The sequence below is a fragment of the Hakea prostrata genome, chromosome 2 (assembly GCF_041222555.1).
Source record: "Hakea prostrata isolate BN-2017 chromosome 2, UWA_Hpros_2, whole genome shotgun sequence".
Taxonomy (NCBI): Eukaryota; Viridiplantae; Streptophyta; class Magnoliopsida; order Proteales; family Proteaceae; genus Hakea; species Hakea prostrata.
In genome coordinates, this window is record NC_142601.1 from 6,897,137 (window position 1) to 6,915,316 (window position 18,180).

At 37.6% G+C, this 18,180-nt stretch overlaps 2 protein-coding genes across 2 annotated transcripts in view; both read left to right on the plus strand.

Annotated features, from left to right (window-relative positions):
- Positions 1-7,425, plus strand: part of LOC149023513 (T-complex protein 1 subunit alpha-like) — a 40,753-nt gene extending 33,328 nt beyond the window's left edge. Inside the window, 2 exon segments of the mRNA XM_089144058.1 lie at positions 7,064-7,154; positions 7,241-7,425. Of these exon segments, the coding sequence (XP_089000184.1) occupies positions 7,064-7,154; positions 7,241-7,324 (175 nt within the window). The 3' untranslated portion in view covers positions 7,325-7,425.
- A 1,429-nt stretch (positions 7,426-8,854) lies between these two features.
- Positions 8,855-16,861, plus strand: LOC149023515 (GCN5-related N-acetyltransferase 4, chloroplastic-like). The gene is made up of 3 exons (XM_089144059.1): positions 8,855-9,144; positions 9,287-9,680; positions 16,157-16,861. Exons 1-3 carry the CDS (start codon positions 8,874-8,876, stop codon positions 16,443-16,445), a joined length of 954 nt encoding a protein of 317 aa, XP_089000185.1. The 5' UTR covers positions 8,855-8,873; the 3' UTR covers positions 16,446-16,861.
- The last annotated feature ends 1,319 nt before the right edge of the window (positions 16,862-18,180 follow it).

Consider the following 18,180-nt stretch of genomic DNA (forward strand, 5'->3'; position numbering starts at 1 on the left):
GTAACATATATACAATGCTCAAACAGTCATGTTTGTATTTTTAAAATAAACTACATAATATAAGCATCATTTAAAAAAAAAAAAAGATAAGTTTTTGATAAAATATTATTTTTCTTAATTTTTTATTTAATTATTTAAATAAAAAAATAAAAATAAATACAACAAGCACGATAATCAAAATATTAATACATGAGATTGTAGCACTCTAAATTTAGTTTAACATAAATAATAATGACATTATATCATAAGTATTTATTTATAATTTATAATTTTAATTTTTTAGATAATATATTTTTTAAATACGAAAATTCAAAAAAAAAATAATAATGACAGTTAAATTTTTTTCCCATGAAAGTGTAGATCAAAGCGTGATCATCAACAAATATTTATACCCCACTCATACAACCATTGTAGAACCTTCTATTTGAAAAAAAAAATCAAATTTGGGGAAAAATATTACATTTCTTGAAGATCACTTGAAATATGATTGAATCTGTTGTTGTAGATGAGTTGATGATTTGTTATGTTGAATCCTTAACAAATTTTGGCCAAAAATCGAGTTTTCGGCCAAAATTGAAGCTCCAGCGAGAGAAGGGCGAGAGAAAGGCTCAAGAGATATTAGCGAGATCTCGCGAGATGGCGAGATTTCGAACCAAAATCTCCCATCTCTCAACTCTCGCTGACCCTCTCGTCTCGCTATCTCATGATAGCGAGATATCTTGCTATCTCACGATAGCGAGATATCTCGCAAGATCTCCCACCATGTTTGTTAGTATGGTTGAATGATAACTTTTTAGTGGTATTTTTGGCAAAATATTACCTCCATTGTGTTTATTATGCTTTAAATAAGTAGAAGGCAAGAAATTTAATTGAAATGGAGGTCGTATAAGTCCTGAAACCTAGGGACGAAACCTTGCTGAAAAAGTACTGGATTTCAATTAAAATTTCGGTTGAAACGTCGAGATTTTGGTTTTTGGCAAGGTCAAAACCGAAACCTTGATCTTTGGATAAGACAAGGTTATGAAGTTTGAAACAAATTAGATGGTTAAATGTTGGCTTGTTGAAAAAGTTTGGGTTTAGGGTTGTGAGGAAGTTTATTGAGGTAGTTGCAGTGGTTAGATGGTTGTAACTTGTATCAAGGGGGGTGTATAGGGTGTACATGGTCCCAATTTTGGAGGGTTCTACTTTTACTTTTTATTGGCTGGATCTAGGTTTAGAAATTAGGGTTCCTGGTGTTCAAAAATTAGGGTCTGGTTAATATTCTGATGTGGCTGGAAGTTTGGATTGAGTTCTTGGCTAACAGAGGGGATGCCATGATCCAAAGATAAGAGATGATCTAATGGATAGGTGAACCGATGGTTAAATTCTGGTTCAGTTAAATTTAAAGTCTTTTAGTCATGTTTATTGAACCAATGGTTTCTCATCCTCTCTCCTCTCCCCCCCCCCCCCCAAACAAAAGAAAAGAAAAAAAGAAAAGAAAAAAAAGACCACCAATGGTTCAATTCCTTTTCAATTTAAGGTAAAGGCAGAAGTAATGCTGCCTTGGTTGGGCGTCCAGGCAAGGTAGGAGTACACCAGGATCCTTTAAACAGAACTAGGTCTGATTGTTTTCGAACGACACTATTGGCTTTTATTGGAGGCAGTGGGGTGGGTCTCTTTGAGGAATGGCTTTACATGTTGATATGGATAGGAGGATTGATTTGAATTTCAGCCCATAGTTGTCAAGGCCTAGGCATCCTGGCGGCATTAGAGGGTCTGAGGCAATACTCGCCTCAGTTGGAGCCCATTTTGCCCACCATTTTTTATTCCAAATCAAAGGCCAAAAATAAATTGGAAATTAGATTCCAATTGGGAATAATCTAATGGCTGAATGCTTATACAAATGTTACATGGAATACATGGGATCATTTGTAACATTAATTCACTAACGTTTTGCAACGGCCTCCGGTGATTTTGTTCACCATCTCAGGCGACGGTATGTCGGCGGCATGTTTTTTTTTTTCTTCTGTGTTTTTAACAATGTTATAAGTTGCTACTCATTGTTTAATTTCTGTTTGGAGATTATTAACTGATTATTTACTTCTCTGTGACTTGCAAATTGCAATTAAAGTTTCTGTTGTGGTTCCTGTGACATGGCTACTTCTCTGTGACTTTCACGTGGTTGTTATTCATGTACTGGTTCTGATGTCATACTCTGAACCTGCTATTTGGTTACTGCATCCTATTCCTACTCCAAGTAGTATTTGATTACTGTTGTTTAAAGGTCATTCAACATCTTTCATACTCTGAACCTGCTATCTGGTTTGTGCATCCTATTCCTACTCCAAGTAGTATTTGAACTCCAAGTAGTATTTGATTACTGTTGTTTAAAGGTCATTCAACATCTTTCATACTCTGAACCTACTATCTGGTTATTGCATCCTATTCCTACTCCAAGTAGTATGATACTTGGAATTTATTTAGGACCTACTATGTGTGGTTTGTAGTATGTTGGATGACTTGAGGTAGACTAAATGGCTAATATTAATTTTTTTATTATATAAGATATGATAGGTTTATAATGAATTAGTGTATGAGATGTACACTAAAAAGTAAAAATTTCACTTAAAACGCCTTGACCGCCTCAAAAGCGCCTCGAAGGGCGCCTCGTCGACTCATCGCCTCAACTTGCTAAAACCGCCTCGTCGCCATGACAACTATGTTTCAGCCTCAGTTAAAGGCTTTTGAAAAATAGCAGTTCGTTGAGCAAAGTTAGGGATTTCTGGTTGATGATCTTCTAGGGTTCAGATTTGGATTTGAACCAGAGTCTACCATGAAAATAGGAGCATTAGCTTCCAAACAGATACCCATAATTCTGAATTCTAATGTACTTTTTCTTTCCTCAAAGGGGGTTTGAATAATAAAATTCTACGATTTGATTCAGATCCCCAATAAACTAGGCATTCTGACACATGAAATCTACCATGAATTGAAACAGGAAACTAACTAGGAATCCTAACTAATCTTCTCCCAATGAAATTCTAACCAAAAAGGAAAATATCCTATCTAATCCTTACTATCAGCCTGCCATTTTTTAAGGAAATTTAATACAACTAAGTAACCACATTCCTTTTTTTCTTCTTCTTCTTTTACCCTGAATGAAACAAAGGATGTTTTTTTCACACTTTTGGATTGAAATACTCTTCAAGGAACTCTAGAACAACATCCTTTGTTTCATTCAGTATTCTTCATGGATATGAAACTTTCACAATGTGTAAGAATCATTATCTTTTATAATAGTAATAATTTAATGCCGTTATTTGGTTATACATTATTCATCATCTTTAGTTTTTATGCACAACACACACACACACACACACACACAAGTTAGCCAACAGGTTGAGGGAATTGGTCAAGTCCTTTTTTTTCCCTTTATAGTGTGACTCTAGTTTTGGAAATTGGTCATTGCTGGGGCCTTCCATGGAAATGAACTGGTAAATAAGATTATTATGTTGAGTATTGCTTAGCCTTGTGATGGCTGTTCAGTTTCCCCTTCCCCTCCATTGAATTTTCATCTCCTTTCCCAATCTGCCAAGGTCTTTCTCTATTGAAGACTCCTTAAGTTGCTGGAAAACCTGCAAGTTTGAGGTTCAATTTTCAACCTTCTGTTCATCAACAATCAGGAAGTTGAATATCATCCTACCCTCCTTGCTAATCCACTAGCTTTCACCTCCCAGCCAAGGCCCTCCACTGCTCCTTCGTTTCCCTATTTGTTCAATTTCTTGTTCACAACTCGGAGTATTTCTCCTACCCTCCTTGCTAATCCACTAGCACCCTGAACCCTAACTGTTCCTTCCCTATTTGTCATTTGTTACAAGACCTAAATCATTTGTACCATCTTCAATTCATAGAAAAATCTTCAACTTTGGATCAAACAATCCCCTTCCTGTTGGTAATTCGATCCTTATTGCAGCCCCTCATGGGCCTCATCTCCACATACCATAGAAAATCTTTCTCTTGTTCTTCGTGCAAAATCCTAAAATTTGTCCAGCCCAATTTAGCCATCAGAAACTGATTCTGGTTTACTGATTATTTCCCATAATCTCCAATCAAAATCGTTCGAGTTTAGTTACATTCTGGTCAGTAAAAATGTTAGATTCTCATTCTTTACTTTTGGAAATACCCTAAATTTCTCAACTTCAAATGCAGCCCAATTCATTGATAAAGTCCCAACGAATAGAGTTAAAGGGTTTCTGGAGGTCCACCTTAAAGAAGGCGGGGAGTGGGCAACCCAATCAAACCCTCTTGACAATCTCCACACAAAGGAGGATATTATCCGCAATACTATGACCGGGGATGGAAGTGGATTGATTAGCGCTCAAAAGGGAGGACATGACATTCTTGCTAGGATTTTAGAGATGAATTGGTTGAGGAGATTATAGAGGGATATGGGATGGAAATCTGAGATAGAAGAAGCCCCAGGCTTTTTGGGGATGAGATAGAGAAAGGTTTTGTTAGTGGAGAAGAGCTGGGAAGGATTGAATCTATAAGAAGAAACTTCGGACAACATGAACAAGGTCCTCCTCAATGAAATCCCAAGCGGTAAGGAAGAAGCCCATACTAAAGCCATCGGGGTCCAGGGCTATGTTGGCTTTATATGGGAATGGATAGCAGAAAGGATCTCCTCAGAGGAGGGAATGATCGGAGGAAATCTTGGAAGGTGGGATCAACAAATTTGTTGAGCAAGGGAAAGAAGGGAGAGGAGACCAAGGGGGAGAGAGGAAGCCAGAGAAGAAGGGAACTACTTTCGCCTCAATTCTGGGTGGATTGGAAACCCATGAGCCATTACTAGCATGGAGGAGAGGAATGGAGTTGAAGTTGTGGCAAGATTTTAGGGAACAATGAAAGTAGGTAGTAGTAGAATCCCCAAGCTCAACCCACTTGATTCTCGATTTTTGGCGGAGTAAACTCTCCTCTTGGGAGGCAAGTGAGGATAGCTCTAAGGAGATTGACTTTTCATCCTCTGCAAGGGAAGGGTTAAAGGGGGGGGGGGGTCCCCTTGGAGTAGGGATTGGACCCTCAAGAGATTGGAGCGACATAAGGAGACCCTAGAGGAGATTATTCCAAAAGTGGAGGTATTCCAAGAGCGGAGGGCTTCCTTAGTGTTCCGAAGCTTACGAGCAAAGGCAAAGTGACAGTGGATAGGCTTATCCCATACTTCTTTAATAATGGGAAAGAAAGGAGTTAAGAGTCAACATGTCAAAGAATTTGAAGGGTTTGGGGAAGAAGGAAGAGAGTTTTGAACGTGAAGGAAATAGGGAGAGTGGTCAAAGAGACTTGGGAAGGAAAATGAGGCATGGGAGGCCAGGAAAGTAGGAGAGCCAAGAGTCATTGGCTAAGAAGCGATCAAGCTTGGAAGCAATGTGGTCAGACCCAATCTTGTGGTTATGCCACTAAAGTAGGTGGCCAGACCAGTTAGACAGGTATAGTCATTTCAAGGGTTGAAGGTGTCAACTGCTGCAGGGTCCAGGGGCAGCCTCTAGCTTGCTCTTATGAGAAGTGGACAATGTTAAAGTCGCCACTCATACCCCAAGGGTGGCCTTTGGTGGAGGGAGAGAGATAGAGCGCAAGTCATCATCACCAGGGGGGTGCGATTTGAAGATTAGTTGAAGCCATAGATAATAGGGAGGAGGATGCTGAGGATGGGGGGGGGGGGGAAGGCAAAAGTGCGTGAGTTGCAGCCAGGAAGCCAGGTGGGTGACCTAGAATTTGGGCGGGTCTCATTGAACCCAAATGCAGCCGTTAGGAGAGAGATTGGAATTAGAGAGAAGACTAAGAAGGGGCAATGGAGTGGCCAATCCAACTTGCATCATCACTATGAACATGGGTCTCAAGTAGGGCACAAAAAGAGGCCTTTGACTCACAAATGGTATTTTTGATATCGGTTTGTTTGGCAAGGAAGTTGAGCTCCCTTATGTTCCATATGAGGATGTTAGACATTATAGCTACTGGCTGTGGGAGCATCAATGATAGGGGTTGGAAATATCCGCACAAAGGGGGGGGGGAAGCCTCGTACAAAGGGAACCCAAGGGGGAAGGGGTCTCAAATATGTTGGGATCAATGGATGAGCTCAAACACTAAATTGGTTGTTCAAAATATTAATTTCTATTATGAGGTAGTGATCCCCTTGTGAAAGCACAAGTTTAACAAATTGTTCAAATCAGGGGTAATTTAACCCCTTGCACTTTATTATAATGTCCATAAAATAGCAAAATAAGAAAATCTCATGCATTTAATGAGGATTCCGTTAAAAGCTATTTTTCTTCCAAAATAGGATGTTTTCTATAGCTGAACAAAATAAAAATTATGACTGGACTGCATATTTACTCATGCTTCTGATAATCACTGGTGAATTAAAGAATAATCAAAATTATATAATTTGTCCATTACCTAGTGGTTGCTTAAGCTGGTGCTGCGATGCTTTCATGGTCAGTGTGTTAGCTTGCATCTGGGTCCCCTCCAATGCATCAGGTTTCCTGGTTGCCTTGACAACTATGTCCACTACAGTAGAAAGCCAAAAATATTAAGCTCCTGACCCGTATATCCCATTGAGCACTCGAAATCAAATATTTTGGTCCATTCTTGGTCTACTCCAATTTCCTGGCTTGCTGCTAGCTGCCTTGTTTTTCTGAACTGTATCACGTTCCTGTTGATAATTTTACCATTGTATTCTAGTCCTAGGATTTTCTCTCTTTAAGTTTGGAGTTGTTGAGAGAACATGTTAATCATCTTGGAAAATGTGATAGTCTAGTGGCTACCGTGTTCACTGTCCTTTCTTTCCAGAATCAAGTCAACCTTTGGGTATTTGAAGTTTGAACATGATTGTTTTTCTTTTTTACTTGTGTGCTTTTTTTGAGTGGACATCAATAGGAAGCATTTGAACATTGATTGTGCGAAGGAAAGAATCCAATAATACTTTGGGGATGTGTTCCTCTGTAGGTGGCAATAGTATCAGTTATCAATGATAAGAGCAGTTTTGGTTTAAAAAGATCTTGAATTTCTCTTCTTACTCCCTGTATTGCAGCATGGGGTTAGACTTATCCAAGGGAACCATCCGGAACAACTTAGAAGCTGGGGTGATTGAGCCTGCAATGAGCAAAGTGAAGATTTTACAGGTAGAGACAGAGACTTGGTATGAATATCAATGAAGCTTAAGTTGGTTCTTTAGCAATATATTTATTACCTGAATTCTTTATTTCAGTTTGCAACCGAAGCTGCTATTACAATTTTGCGAATAGACGACATGATAAAGCTTTTCAAAGATGAACGTGACAATGAGGAGTAGAGCCGTCTGTCTCATTCTGAGACCTGTTCGTGACAATGAGGAGTAGAGCCGTCTGTCTCATTCTGAGACCTGATTATCGTTTTGTTCCATATCTACGACTTGTTGCTGAATGGTGGTGTTATATTTCAAATATTTGGTGTGGAGGCGATGAGGGAAGGGTTCTTGTATTTCTGCTTAGAAATTAGAAAACACAAAGTTTTGATTTGATAGTGGTGATCGTCCACTTAATTTTTAAAACTTCATATTTAATTGCTTCAGGCTTCTCTTATGTTGGCCTGTATAGCTGTTTATGCGAGAATCATACAGTTCTGTTTTTTGGTTAGAGCGGAATCAACCATTTAGCGTCTTCATGAATGTATTTTGTAAAACAAATCAAATTTGCTAGGTCAACATGAATGTTTTCCTCGTTCATGCTTATATGTATGTCACCATTTTCCCAGATATAAAAGAACCTCATCTATTCCCTCCTATTCATCTTCTTCCATCAGAAATGTTTATCATCCATTACCTCCCTTAAATTGGAAAAGGGGGGGGGGGGGGTCGAAACTAGGGTGTGGTTCCTACTGCCTAATCTATTATGTTTGATTCCCCTTGATCGAAGTCTATTTAAAATCTGTAGTGAAATTCAAATCAAGTTTAAAATATGATCAAATAACTCAATTTGTGTTAAAATGACTAAATGCTTCATAATTTAAAGTTTGTTTTAAAAGTTGTATCCTAAACTTCAAAATTATAGTTATGCATTGTATGTATTTTATTCGTAGAGAATTATACAGGTGAATGTAGGGTATCTCCATCATCCATCTTCTTATCAGTAAGTTTTTTTTTTTTGGAAGACAAAAATACTCCTATCTATCATACCTTCTTAATTTAAAGAATCATTTCCTTGAAACAATAAGAAAAATGCAAACTTGTATTCACTCTAAAACAAAGTAACATTATCCCAATGATTCATTGATTAATCTCTTAGCAAGTTAATTTATTTCTACAAAAATGTAGGGGCAAGTTTATTTATGTTTATTTGATTGGTTCTTTTAATTATAGAGATTTAATATCTATCATACATTTACTATTGATGTGTTGTAGAGTTCGCAATGACTAGCGCTACTTAGTGAATAAGTTAACACTTCTTAATGAATAAGTTACGGGTTCAACACTTCTTGTGACTTCCTGTGGTATATGTATATGTAATAGTCTCCGCCCCTCATATAAAGTTACTGATTTTGAAGATTTAAAAAAGAAAATACTTTACATTTATGGTTGGATAGTTTTGTTCTTCTAAAACACTTGTTCAAAGGAAGTCTACATAATATTTTATTTTTGGTAGGTATATAACCATAGAAGTTTGTTTTTTTTTATTTTTATTTTATTTTTTGGGTAAAATCTGAGATAAGTAGAACATTTTTATTTAGATGGTACCGATTAAGTGAAATGATTCTGATCCGACGGATGTTATGAAAACTTGCTGAAAGAATCTTCTTGTGTTTCTTCTCCTCGTTTGAACTGACAAAGGCGTTCCCAAAACGGTGGAATCTTGAGAATCTAGTGAATGAGTTGGGCTCAGCTGGCCTGGGCAATCAGATATAGACAACGCAAGACAAGAACACAGATGACCGTAACAATGGTTATCTCTTCGTCTCCAACGCCATCTCCGTCTCCAACCTTGTTAAGCAACCTCACCAAAACAACACCGACTTCTCTTCACTTCTTACCACTTCACTCACCACCACTACCAACAACACGGCTTCCTCTTTCACGCTTCGGAGATGATGAGCGACCCTCTCGATCTTCTTCACGTCTCTGCACTTCATACCCATCAGGTAAATCTGAACTGGTTCCTTCATTTTCTTAGAAAATACAGCAAAAGTACCCAAAATTAGACTGCATAAGTGTATGATTTCTTCGCCAATTATTCGATGGATGTTCTTTCCCTTTCAAATGAGGACCGAATTTTCGCTGTAGGAGTTTGCAGAGCGAGTCAAGCGGTTGAATTGTTTCCGACGGTGTGTCCCGGGATAGTTGTTCGGGAGGCCCGGTTGGAGGATTATTGGGATGTGGCTGAGACTCACTGTAGCTCCTTCTTTCCTAACTACTCATTTCCTTTAGATTTAGCCCTTAGAGTTGACCGCTTGGTGGCCATGCTATCGGGATTCTCTGTTCCCACCGGTTGCAGAAGAACTTGTCTTGTTGCCGTTACTGGTGGATGCGTTGATTATAGCTTCTTCGGTGTGGATGACTTCAAAATTGGAAGCTTCATTGAGAAATTCAGTTTAAATAAGGGGTATGTGGCTGGGATATTGACAATAGACACTGTTGCTGACTTCCTTCCACGGAGGGGACCCCTTCGTCAAAGAAGGTGAGTTTGATTGGTTTTGAATGCTTCTTGGAAACCTAAGTCATTTTCAAATGCTAGCAGGATTGGTTAAGATGAAAGAAACCTTATGCATATGCCTGTAGACTTTTCAATTTTTTTTGAATATAGGTCTCCTTACTGGGCATTGTTGATTCGAAATTACGTTTCTGCTGGGAATTTGTGCCGAATCTGTCTTTGCTGAAGATATGATCGTAGGAGGAACCATTGGCTTCTGTACTTAGTCCATATATAAGGCGAAGGGAAAAATAACTTGTATAATTTCAATGACATCAGGCAAGACACATTGATCACATGGTAATATAGAAATCTGATACGCTATTAACTGGAGATCAAGAAACAGAGGACTGAGGAGTCTCAGCTGTCAATTCTTTGCATAATGCTCTTATTAATTGTTATGTGCAGTTTTCCGTATGTTGGTAGTCAATTCCATGTTGAGGATGGAAGCCATTGAAAAAGCTAAGTTCCAGAGGGAACCCTGTTGGGTCAATCCTGTTATTGGTCCATGGAACCTCTCCACTACAATTGATCAATCAGTATAAATTCCCCACCAAATTCTTATTCCCATTCTTCCAAACCCATAATCAATCACCTACCTTTTTAATGGACTCTACAAGCCATCTGAAAAAGCAGCAAGCATTCTCTGAACTCCCAGTCACTCAGAGCTCTCTACCTTCTATTAAGGAAAGCAGGGACTGATAATCATTTTTACGAACAATGTATAAGGTTACAATGTCTTTATTTACCAAACCAGTAACCTTTCCACACATTGTCAGTACAATCCACCATAATCTTTCACCAAGAACTGCTTCAAATTTTCTTTTCTCTGAATGTCATTCATATAGCTTCCCCTTCTTAAAAGCATCACAGTGTCCAAATTTTCAATTGGTTGTGGTTCGTTTTCTAAACAGAAAGAATCTGTATCTCCGAGTTGAGTTGATACACCTCTTGATGCAGCACAACCAGAATTTACTGTTTGCACTACAGTAACATGAACAGTAACCTATGGAGATAATTCTTTGTATTTGGTGGGCCCCAATTCCAGCTTGCAAGGAGATAAAATAGGAATTGTTTTCATGAGAGTTTTAGAGATGATTTAGGATTTTGTTATTTATTTATTGGGATAATCATGTAATCAGATTTTTAATTTGGGTAGGATATCTAGGATAAGTTTTAGTTAGTTTTAAATTGCCAAGAGTCCTATTATAGTTGCTTTCACATCAAAGTATCTGTTTTATTATTCAAATACTTGTAATCAGCTTATTGAGCATGGAATAGAAAAAAAGATGAAGCTTAACAGTGTGGGTTTGCAGCCCCCCCCTCCCTTTCTCTCTCTCCTCTTCTCTTCTTCCCAGCCCATGAGGCAGTACTTAGTTTGTCTTCCTGTTCTTCCTAGTCAAGAAGTTTCATTGAAGCTTTTATACATCATTGTTATTGATACCAACATCCAATGTACTTTTTTTTTTGCCCTCCAAGCTGCATACACTTTTTTTTTCATTCCTGAAAAGGCCTTCTGGTCTTTCTCCATCTAGCTAGAGTGCTTTGACCAAATACAATAGCATCCATGTTTGCTGTTGACAGGCTGTACGTTGTTTGGCAATTGAACTCATGTGGAGCACATAATGGTAGTCTGTCCTTCGTTGGTACTAGAAATTTCAATATCTTTATGCAATATCATGCTTCCATTAGCAAAGCAGAATGATACTTTTTTTATTCACATCTTCCCCGGTTTAGGGGAATTGCTTTCCTGTTCTTAGTTTTATGGTTGTTGGGTACCTAGATGAAATTTTCTTGCTGGACCAACATGATCCACTTAGAAACCCAGACCAAGGGCGGGCCTAAACCAGTTTTCTGATCTAGAGATGGCTGGATTAGTAATATTAGTAATTTTTTTTTTTTTTTTTTTTTATTGTGCATAGATAACATAGAGTGTCATAGGTTGTTTCCTAGTTTTGAGTACAGTTATTATGGTTAGTTTCTTATTTCAGTTGCTTTCTATTCTAGTTAGGTTTCTACTTTTCAGCAAAGCCTATTGCTTATTTATTTCATTATAGCTGTAGAATACTCCGGTTTTGATGTTTGATTATTGAACTTTGCTGTTGAAGTTTGTTCGAATAAGTTTGACTGGGTTTTTCCTTCCCCATTCTTCTTTCTTTTCTTCTCTCTATCTCTCTCTCTGTGAAAGCCCACCAGAGCAGGTCTTTCCAAAGTCTGCCCTGACCCTGTATCAGAGCAAAGGATCCTACATCTTTCCTTGTCTTCTGAACCCCAAAAGCAACCTCTTTGTTGTAGCAGCGAAAAAATAAAACAAAATAAGATAAAAGAATCCTTGCACTCATCTCCCTAATCCCTCAGGATTCAGATTAATTGCTACCCCTTTCCTTTGCTGCATTGATTCTGCTGATATCCGGTAAAAAAGGGGGAGGAAGGGAAGAAGAGGAATGGAACAGCAGTAGAAAGCAAGCTCCATCATCTCCCCTAAAGTTCACCATCTTTTCCTTCTCTGTGTTTTAGCAACTGTAACATAGAAACACTCCCCTCTTTTCTCCTAACCATGAACCCTTTCTGATCTCCTTCCTTTGTTTTAATTCTCTCAGGCTTAAAGTTTTTCCTTGTTTCCAAGTATACCCCTGCCCATCCACTGCATGTTTCTAATTCTTAATATCCAAAATCATACTATTGCTATCCTATTATCTAGGTTGTCTTATTTATGATTTTACCATTCACATTTAGGGATTAGCTTAATTACAAATTTGCCATTGTAAAACTATGATTTATTCACTGTCTTGCCATTCTCTCCTTTGCTTCTGAGTATTCTCTTGTTTTTCCTTTATCATGGCAGCCTATGGCAAATTTGACAAAGTCACTATAGCTGTTACTTCCCTTCAGATTATAATGGAACCTATGCAAGCTTCAATTGATTGTTAGAGGCTGCAAATGAGGGAAAGAGTTCCATGCAATCTGGGGATTCTTCCAACTCCACACCACCACCACTACCATATGGACAATATGATGCAAGAATAGACAAAGTTGTAAAGTTTATAGTCATTGATTCTTATACAGACCACAATTTGGAAGAATGTCTTGATTGGGTTCATAGTTCCAAATTTTCTTTGGATGTTGTAACCTTCTAGAGGCCAGTAAATCAATTCTTATCGAATGTTAGTTGAAAGGCACAACTCATGTTTCGTGGATCAAACACCAACAAGAAAACCGTACTCCAGTTCTCGGCTAAGCTACTACAATGGGCTAAAGATGCAAATTGCTATGGACTGAAGATCCCAACCAACTGATTGGTGGTTACAAGCAGCCTATGCACCTTAAGTTTATGTTGCTGAGATGAGAAAGCTTGTCAGTGGAGGATTGTGTTGCTAGATTCTATTATTTAGCCATGTGCTCTGAGTTTGAGTGGGAATGAGGAAGTCCTTGTGGCATAGTTTTGTAATGGCTAGCACCCACATATTAGTGCCACACCTGTACTAGTATATTGTTTACCATGTGGGATGTAGTTCAGGTGGCATATCAAGTTGAGGAAAGTTTGAGGAAACCATATTATTCAAGGAATTTTCTTGACACATTCTAAGGGTGATAACTTTTTGCCCACAGCAGTCTGTTACATAAGAGAAGACCTGACTCACTATCTTCTCCATCTACTAGGCCTACTAGATTTTATTTCAGTATAGTTCGGACTAGCCTTCACCTTTTTTGATGTATACAATTTCCATTAAGTGTTTTAGGTGTAAAGGCCATGGCCATATCAGTACTCTTGTGGGGCACCTTATATTGATAAGGATAAATCTATTCTTATATTCCAGAAGAGCATCTTGGATCTGAGACAGTTGATCAATCAGTGGAGTAGCCACTAAATGAAGTTACTAACAATGATAATGATTACTCATATGCTTATGTCCTTTGTCTTGTTTTCATTACTCAGAAAGAATATTGAAGATGAAGATTGGTGCCACAACAGTGTTTTCCAGTTCCTTGTGAAGTTTAATGAGCAATATGCGCCATGGTGATGGTTTGTAGTAGTTGTGCTAATGTTGATTTTGAAGAAGCTATTCATAAGTTGGGATTGTAGGCAAAGCCACATCCAACCCCTTACAAAATTGCATGGGTGAACAAAACAAACCTCAAGGTTACTGATAGATGTCTGATCACCTATTTCATTACTGAATTCATGAACATAGTTCAGTGCTCATCCTTTTTCGAAGGTTACTGATAGATGTCTGATCACCTATTTCATTCTAGATTTGAACTGAGATTCACTGAACATTTATGGGTAGTGTCAGTGCTCATCCTTAAAGATTTGAACCATAATTCAATAAATATTTTTTTCGGATAAATCTAGAATTTCATTCCAAAATTCAAACTCCGCTTAATTTTCGACCATGACTCTAGAGATTTGAAGTCTCTAAATTTTGAAATCTCTAAACTCAAGTAACCAAACACCCCCTTACATTTTTCGTTGACTCCTAATGGAAAAAAGACCCAACATTGTCAATGGGCGAATACCTACCCTTTCAAGCAATGCAACAAGCCATGAATCTTCTTTCTACCAAGGACCTCCCTAACTTTAGGTGTAAGAAAGCAATGGGATCATTCCTCCTTAAGCTAGTAGTTTCAGATGGTCTCCTTGGTCACCATTGAGTTCTTTTAAGAAGAAGGGAGCTGATGCAGTAGCCTTTGCCCAGCTGGATCAACATAATCCTCTTTGGAAACCTAGACCAAAGGTTTGGCCTAAACCAGTTTTCTAGTCTAGGAAGGGCTGGAATTAGTAATATTAGTAAAACTCTATTTACTTTGTTGTTGATAGATTACATATAGCTTCTTAGGTAGTTCCATATTGCTTATTTATTTCCTTGTAACCATAGGGTGCTTAGTTTTGAAGTTTGCCATTAAAGCTTGTGTGACTATGTCTGACAGAGTTTTCCCTTCCATTTTTTTCCTATTCTTCTAATTGTCTTTCTGTGAAACCCACCATAGCAGGCCCTTCTAAGGATTGTACCAGTTATTCCATGATACCGTGCTTCAAATTATAAATTGGAGGTTGGTTTTGATTTCTGGATATTTTGGAATTTTCAAAATTTTCAGAATCTAACCAATTTTGCTCTACTTTTTACAAAATGCCAAGTGTCTCAAGACGCTCAAAAGGAAAATTTCAAAATTTCAGGGTTGACTGCTTGGACATGATTAGATTTGATAAGAATCCAACATTGGAAGTTTGAATCTAGCTTCGAAATGTGGATGCAGCATCATGTAGCTTTGGAGTATCACCTCTATGTGCATTTATACCAGAATTCAACTTAAGTATTGCTGGACTGCATACTTCTACTTGCACCTAGTTCTAAGTTTAGCCATGATTTATGTCTTGTTGCATTTAATGAGCAAAGGTTTTTAGGCTGCATATGAACCTTGAATTAGTGAAAGAACTGATTTAGCTGAACTCTGCATTTTTTTTTGTCACAAAGAATGTCCACACTTTTTGGAGGAATGAGGGCGAAAAGTTACTAGATCTTGCCTCAAATGCATGGTGTCAGGATTGGCTAATCCACAAACAGACTGTAGCATGGTCGTATTTGTAGATCCACTTTTATAGAAAAATTACATAACAAATGTATCTTGATAAAAAATGATGATTCGTGGCTGCACAGTACTGCATTCCTATCATGAATACGTCAGGTATCTACTCTTGAAATTTCTTTCCCAGTATGCTTGTTCCTTCAAAAGTACTACCTTTTTCATTGATCCCTTGCAAGTTTTTCGCATTAGAATGAAAATAAAGAAATGAAACCTCTCCCTCCATTATGTCTTTTTCAGACTTTCTTTGTGGCATCAAAAGACTAAAACCTTAACCTTGGACATGATTAATATAGGCTGATTGTTTCGTGTTTTATGACTTAATCTTTACCAGGAGGAAACCCAAGATTCTATTTTCAGGAACGAGCAAAAAAAGTGTGTATAATATATATTCTGCAAAGAAGTTAATTTTTTCCTTTCTTTCATGGTCAATTCCATTAGTACTTTACATTGATGTGAGCTACCTGCTAGTGGATAAATTGGATGACTATTCTCTGGTTGGATATTTTATTGCATGAGCTTTCATCTAGGGATATCATCAAATGATTTACAAGCAACCATGTTCAAGAGGGATGCCAGTTACCTGAAATTAATCCATCTCTGGACTTGATGATGAAGTTAACCACCCTTTATTTTCCCTAAAGATAATGTAGCCTAAATGAAAACAGCAAAATTTATTGTCTTTTATTGTAACAGGTTTACAGTACTGTAATACTGGCAGCTGGTGTGGCAAGAACTTCCTCCTCACTGGCCAGTTTTACCCAAGAAAGAACTTGCCCATGTCAAAACGAAATCAGAATACTACTTTTTATCAGTGTTTACATTACTAAGGTTTCTGTTGCTTTCAAAAATCTTACCTAGGCATGAAATAATTTTCCCAGGACGGGCATCGCATACATATCAAATGTTGCAGTTCGAGAGAGGGATCGGCGGAAGGGGATAGCTAAGAGGCTTGTAGCAGCGGCAGATGCACAAGCAAGAAGCTGGGGTTGTCGTGCCATTGCATTGCACTGCGATGTGAACAACCCTGCTGCCATCCAATTGTACAAAGGACAGGGTTTCAAATGTATCAGGGTGCCAGAAAGAGCAAAGTGGCCCCAACCAAAGACCTCGCCAAACATCCAGTTCACTTTCATGATGAAGCTACTGAACACCTCTACACCCGCTTAATTTAATTTTTGCAGGAGGTTAAATGTACAACCAAAAAATTATTTTGAGTTAGATTGTGTAGATACCATATGTTATCTATTGTCAAGGAAATATTACATATTATGTCATTGTAAAAACTAGTGTAAAAAGATCATATGTTGTGCAATTAAAGTCTTCCTTAAAGGATGCTTATCTTGTAGTTTTGAAGTCTGAAATCTCATTGCCGATATCTGGGTTTCCTTCCATTAGACTGAAGGGTTTAGCAATGCTTGTTATTGAATTCTTTTTTTCTGGTATCCCAGTGGTTTAGTTTAGCATTTCCAGGTCAACAAAACCTGCTATCTTATCTCTTACCATCTCAACTTGTTGACAGTATTTCCAACTCTAACATAGATTCTGTTGTGAAAGATCCATTATGAATTGGTATCTTGGTGGGATATTAGAAGCTTAAAAAAGTATTTGAGTTGGCCTTTGAAATGCTGTAGAATGGGGAATTGAACAATGTCAAAACAGTGGGTGATGCTGCAAACACAGGTTTGAGAACTAGTTGTTCATTTGAGTGTCAGTAAATCTGGATTGTCAAATGCCAAGGTCTTCAGATTTATGATTTGACTTTCACTAGACATCAATAAGGAACGAATAGGCTAACATCACTATACATTTGTTGAGGTTCTTCATTGCTGAAGTCATTTTTGGGTTTCCCCTCCTCAGGTGTCCCTTGTTTCACCAGATGGCCTGAGAATTGGAATCCTCGTTAATCCCAAAGCTGAGCCTGCCAAACACCATTGCGTGTACAAAAACAAAGCTTATCAAGATTCTCTCTATTTCTTCTTACATGCTGGGTGGAGGATGGGAAACTTAACTGAAAATAAAGAGAGACAGGGACTGAGAGCAACAAGTGCAGGTGAACCCATACGTTGAAATTAATGAAAACTGAGAAAAGGAGGTTCCCCAGTAAGCAATGTTCTTTTCTTTGATTTGATCATGATGTCAAGTGCATATGACCACCCAATCAAGATTTGCCTAAAATTTCAACTGAAACGATGATCTCCTAACACAGAGTCTATCCTGGTTTGCCCTTTTATGGAGTTGCATTTAATCAGCATCTTTCATCATTTAATGGTGGATTTTTTTTTAACAAAAGACCTGTAACCTTAAAAATTATTTTGAGAAATAAAAAGTGGAAACATATATCCAAACGTCCCCATCAATAGTGATTTGAAAGGACAAAGGAACGTGACACAGATGGAATATTGTCCCACTTGACTAGGTCCCACATTACTCACATTAGTTTGTTCACCAACTAGGAAATTGATTGCCCTTATATTCTCTGATCTATTTGCTAGTTGTATTTTTTTTTTGTTTTTTTAATTCTTTTGCTTATATGAAAAATGTTTTAGGTTCTATCATCCTTGCATCAAGGGATTAGAGAATTGCGTACAAGTTGGCTGATGCAACTTGTGGAAATAAATAAACATTTGAATTCTTCTAATCCAATGTTTATGGTGAGTTTCGAGAAGAAATTTCCCAACCTACATGTTTAGATTCATGATATACGGCTAATTTAGAAAGAAAATTCTGTTTTGAATAAGTGAAAGAAGATTTGAATTTCTACATTTTCAAAAATTTTCTATTAAAAAGGATTGTACTTTTAGATTAGATACGTGTTATGAATCTAACAATGTGAGTTGAAAATTTTCCTCTCCATATGATGGTAGAATTTGTATTGGTATAAGGTTGTCAAACCTTAATTATT

Coding starts and splice junctions, on each gene's coding strand:
- LOC149023515 (XM_089144059.1), top strand. CDS start 8,874: ATGAGTTGGGCTCAGCTGGCCTGGGCAATCAGATATAGACAACGCAAG. Junction 9,145..9,286: donor CTGCACTTCATACCCATCAG/GTAAATCTGAAC, acceptor TTTTCGCTGTAG/GAGTTTGCAGAGCGAGTCAA. Junction 9,681..16,156: donor GGACCCCTTCGTCAAAGAAG/GTGAGTTTGATT, acceptor TAATTTTCCCAG/GACGGGCATCGCATACATAT.